The 4,881-nt window shown below is 54.8% G+C and overlaps 1 protein-coding gene across 1 annotated transcript; it reads right to left on the bottom strand.

The window, feature by feature from the left end:
- Window positions 1–2,493: 2,493 nt before the first annotated feature.
- On the bottom strand, window positions 2,494–4,672 carry Hand1 (heart and neural crest derivatives expressed 1). Its single transcript, XM_005350025.2, has 2 exons — window positions 4,127–4,672; window positions 2,494–2,598 (listed from the first exon to the last, which is right to left on the bottom strand). Exons 1-2 carry the CDS (start codon window positions 4,667–4,669, stop codon window positions 2,494–2,496), a joined length of 648 nt encoding a protein of 215 aa, XP_005350082.1. The 5' UTR covers window positions 4,670–4,672.
- Between the last annotated feature and the right edge of the window lie 209 nt (window positions 4,673–4,881).

Below are 4,881 nucleotides of genomic sequence, written 5' to 3'. Positions count from 1 at the left end.
AACCCCCAGTCAGTCTCAAGATTGTGTCATTGATGACCACTGATCCCCACTTGCAGGGTGTGGGAATGGGATCTCCAGCAACTGAGGCTACATTTAGGGATAGACCCCCTCTCTGCCCAAAAAGAGGTGGGGGGGGGCAGTAGAACCCAGATGTCCTGAAAAAGGCCTGGCTGTGCAGGCTGCTCTCAGGAGGTACCCAGGCGAGGTACCCTCTCCATCCCAGGCCCGTAAGGAAAGAGGACATGGGTGCACATTCTTCCCGAGCTTAGGATGCTTTACCCTGTTAAAAATAGAAATGGGAACCGGACACCTAAGGATAGTCAGAGTTGAAGAACTGGAGTCCTGGGTTCGAGACTAAGGATGGTTTACTCTCTTGCTCCATTTCTTCATGCATGCCAGGATTTCCGAAAGGGAAAGAAAACCATAACCAGCCTTGGGTTTCCTTTCTGCGTGTCCCCGAGGGGCCTCGGAGGCCGGGGGAGGGGCGCGCCAGCCGGCTCATTACGCTGAGGTGTTGGTCTAGTTAAAGCGCGGGCCTGTTTGATCTGGCGGCGGGTGGCAGAGGGAAAGAAGAAGAAAGGCTGGGGGCGCGGGCAGGGAGAAGCTCACACCTCCCCCGCCGTTTCCTAGCGCCCATAAAACACCTTTTATTAACTCCTTCGCGTCCGGAACGGCCCGCATGGCCTCGCAGCCCCTGTCACGGTGTTTACAGCCGAAACTAATGGGGTCCCATATTCACCCCGATGGCCGGAGGAGGCGTCTCCGTCTTCGTTCCCAACTACAGCCAAAGGCAGGGAGCGCTCTTCCCGCCTGATCCGCAGCAGGAGCGAGACAAGGCCTGAGCACGCGCAGAGGTGCATTCGTGCCGGTGGGCCTGGGGGCTGTTCCCAGACAGCAAGTCCTCAGCAGCGTTCACACGCAGGAAACCGATTGCTTGCACGCGGAGATGCCTGCCTTAGCGCACCCCAGTTTAGCTGCATACTCACCCACGTCCCCCCCCCCAAACAAATGCACCAGCTGTGCATGCAGATGTGGGGACGCCGAGCCCGGCTGCGGCCACACGCGCACAGGAATCATACAGCACACATGCTCTCAAAAGGGTTTGTTAAGTGTTCTGTTGTAAGAGAGAAACCTCAATTTAACCATTAGCACGAGGTTATTTATGAATAAAACAGCGGTTACATAGGCGAGAGTCCTTACTGCCTGAAGTGCTTGGAGTTGGGCTAAGAGGACCAGTACGGTCCAGGGCTCTACAGGAGTGGTTCTCATAGGAGCTGGACACCTATGAGCTCAGCACTCCCCAGCACAGAGAAGGGGCTCCTTTGTATGGTAGCACCCTTTGTACCTTCCCAAAAGTTCAATCCACACACCCGTGTGCAAGCTGGACTGGGGCTTCTCAACCAAGTAAGTCTCTTTATCTGATTTATTTCTCTGTCTTCCTCCCCTCCTTAGCTTGCTCTAGACTCTAGCTTCCCTCTTTCTGAGTCTGATCTGCAGTTTGGTTCGGTATTTATCTAAGAGGGGGAAAGGGAGAGCGCTGGCACCAGAGACCCCGGGGACAAGTGACCAGAGAAGGATGCTGGCAGCAGTACCACACAGGCCTACAAGGTTCTCGGAAAACTTTTTATTAAGTCAAGAGCATAGATATTGCTTTGGCGAAGGGTGGGGCTGCGAGTGGTCACACGGATTTGAGGTAGAAAGAGGGCGGGGTTAGGGAGATATATACCTGAGAGCAACAGGTACGATAGGTAGTTTAAATATGTCAAAAATTTGGTAAGGAAGGGAAAGCTTTTACTTAGAAAGGAAAGGAAGGGGAAAGAAGGAAAAGAAAGGGGTAAGGACAAGAGGATGGGGAAAGGAAGGGGAAAGAAAAGGGAAGGGAGGGAAGAAAAAGGAAGAAAAACATTTCCCTTGGAAAGCAGAGGTGCTACGGAGGGAAGCAGTGCCTTCCCTCTAGATAGGAAGTGCAGCGACAAAAAGGAAAAACACTGTTCCGAAGAGAACGACCCAGGCAGCGTCCATCTTCCTGGCAGGAAACTACCGATTACTCTTATTGCATTTTAACTCGAGAAGAAGGCGTCCCGGTTACTGACGCAGAGCCCAGAAGGAGACCAGAGAGCGAGCCAGAGAGAGGCGCGAGCACGGCCTTTGGGGTTGAGTTCCACCCAGACGGGTTGCAAGGGTGCGTCTCTTTGGGCTTGGGTTTCTGCTGTCCCTCCTTTCTTGCGTCGAGCCTCCAAGAGCCGCCCTTGGCGGGAAGTGAACATATATATAAATTTCTCTTTCTCTTACTGTTATCAACAAATTCAAATGACATTGCACGTGCGATCCTAGTGGGTAGTTGCAGCCGCCGACCCACCGGAGCTCCGCAGAGACTGGGCAAGGCGCGCGTGCAAACTGCGGGATCCCGGAGGCCGGCCTTGGCCGCTGAGTCCTTCTCTCCCGGTGGCCAGGTGGGCCAGCCGCAGCCGGGTCCTCGGCGCCGGCCTGGTCTCACTGATTCAGCTCCAGCGCCCAGACTTGCTGAGGCCAGCCGGTGCGCCCTTTAATCCTCTTCTCGCCTGGCCCCAGGGCAGGAGGAAAGCCTTCGTGCTGAGGCTGCCAACGGACGAACAAACAAACAAAAAAAGCAAGAAAGTCAGGTTTAAGTTACTTAGTTCGATCTCCCCAGCTTGGAGGGGAAAAATGTCGGGAGCAGCAAGTGGGCATCTTTAAATGAGTGACAGACGTCTGTTTGTGAAGCAGACAACCAGGATCATCAATCTGCCTTTATGCTCTAAGTTCCTGGGATCCGGGATGGTCTGAACAACTTTGAGGCGTTTGCTACCGAGAATTCGCCAAATCTGGGGAAACTGACTCTCACGTTTTGGCTTTAAGGTGTCTTGGGGGCAGAGAGAGCGAACATCTCAAGGGACTGGTGCGGAAGGGTGAGAAGGGTAATCCACTTGGTGTGTAACTCGGTCCAGGTTTTCAGTATCTTGACTGGGATGCACAGTTGGGTGCTAACGCCAGTTCTGGGTGCCTCCCTCACTATGCAGGGAGGAAAATTGGCCTGGCCTCCTCAGTCCTGCCCAGCTCTCCTCACAGGAACCTAGGGTGGTGCGACTTGTAAGAGGCAGTGCCCTACCCGGGTCAGGACAGGCCCTTGCTTCCAACAAGGTGCTCTTCCCGCCAGCCCGCCCGCATCTCCAAGCAGCCCAGGCCCCAAGCAGCTGAGGCTGGAAGTCTCTTTCCGGTGGTTCCAGGTAAGCTATCCCTACTTTGCCACAGGCCCTGGGGGATCAGATAAAAGCCTGCAGAGCTCCCCAGTCCACCCTAATATGCTTGGGCCTGAGTCTACCAAATTGAAGGAACTCGGGTGGCCAGAAGTCCCACCGCCCTGAGGAGGAAGATCACCCAAACTGGTGAAGACCAAGACAGGCTGGCTCGGCTCGCTCAAAGGCCAAAGCCCCTCCTGGTTCTTGCATGAGGTCGCCTAACCCACCACTCAGGCAGCCGGTGGAGCACACAGGACCCAGCATTGAAAAACTGGTGGTTTTGTCCTGATTCTCCCTCTGATTCCTCCAGCGAGCCTGTTTCTCCAATTAGTACAATGAGAGAGGTAGATTGGTCTCTCCAGCAAACCCCGTGGAAAAAGGTAAGTGATTCCACGCTCAGATACTCATTCTCAAGCAAATTAAAGGAAGGAATCCCTACTTGCATTCTTTTTTTTTTACTTAAAAAATTATTTTGGAGAATTTCATACGTGAGTACAGCATTTACGTCATTTCCTACTTTCATTCTTAACCTGGCTTCCAGGAGAGCCAATGGACGGAAGCCTCAGAACTTCAAATTTAAAACAAAATCTATTACATGCACACCTTTTGGGGGGGCCAAGGTTTTTTAATTCATCCTCAAAGAAGAGCCTAGGGTCACGTTTAGAAACCAAGATTCTGTGTTCACTCAGTTATGACTGAATTTAATCATGACTGTACCTCCCCTCCGTGCACGTAATGACGGTCTCAGAACTCTCCCTAGCCTTTCAAAACCGCACCCAGAACAACACAGCTTTTCCGCTGGCTGTTTGCAGGCCTGCTCTTAACCCAGCCCGCACCTTTAGCTGGAGTTTACAAGCCCCGGGACTCACCAGCTCCCTTTTCCGCTTGCTCTCCCGGCCGCCATCCGCCTTTTTGAGTTCAGCCTTGAAGGCCTCGGGGTCACCCGCTTGTGCATCCTTGGCCAGCACATCCATCAAGTAGGCGATGTAGCTGGTGGCCAGGCGCAGAGTCTTGATCTTGGAGAGCTTGGTGTCTGCGGGCACATTGGGGATGCACTCACGCAGCTCCGCGAATGCGCTGTTAATGCTCTCTGTGCGCCTCCGCTCCTTCTTGGGTCCTGAGCCTTTTCGCCTGGGCAGGCGGCCTCCAAGCGCCTCCAGCCGACCTGGGCTCTGGCCCGGCCTGGCGTCGGGACCATAGGCAGCCGCCGCTACTGCTGTGGTAGGTGGTGGCCCGCCGGCAGAGAAATCTGGGGCAGCATCAGCGGGGCTCAGCAGCCAGCTCTGGAAGTAAGGCCGCTCCTGGTGGCAGCGGGAGGCCGGACCAAAGAGGAAGGGTTCGTGGAGCATGGGGTGCGCCGGGTGTGGGTGGTGATGGTGGTGATGGTGTGCGTAGCTACCCACGAGGTTCATGTTGGAGAGGCTCCTGGCCTGCGCCGCCAGCCCAATTAGCGCCGCCCCATGCGCCCCACAGAACTGGGCCACCCGTGGGCTCCCGGGCCGCGAACTGACTGGGCTTTGGAGGAGTCCTGAGCAAAGCTGAGGATGACACGCGGGACCTGCTGGCTTCTTCAGGGTTTCTGTAGGCAGAGAGGGAATGGGTACGGATTTCCAAAGACCCGTTT

Source organism: Microtus ochrogaster, chromosome 7 (assembly GCF_000317375.1).
Source record: "Microtus ochrogaster isolate Prairie Vole_2 chromosome 7, MicOch1.0, whole genome shotgun sequence".
Lineage (NCBI taxonomy): Eukaryota > Metazoa > Chordata > Mammalia > Rodentia > Cricetidae > Microtus > Microtus ochrogaster.
This window is presented reverse-complemented; position numbering and strand designations above follow the sequence as displayed.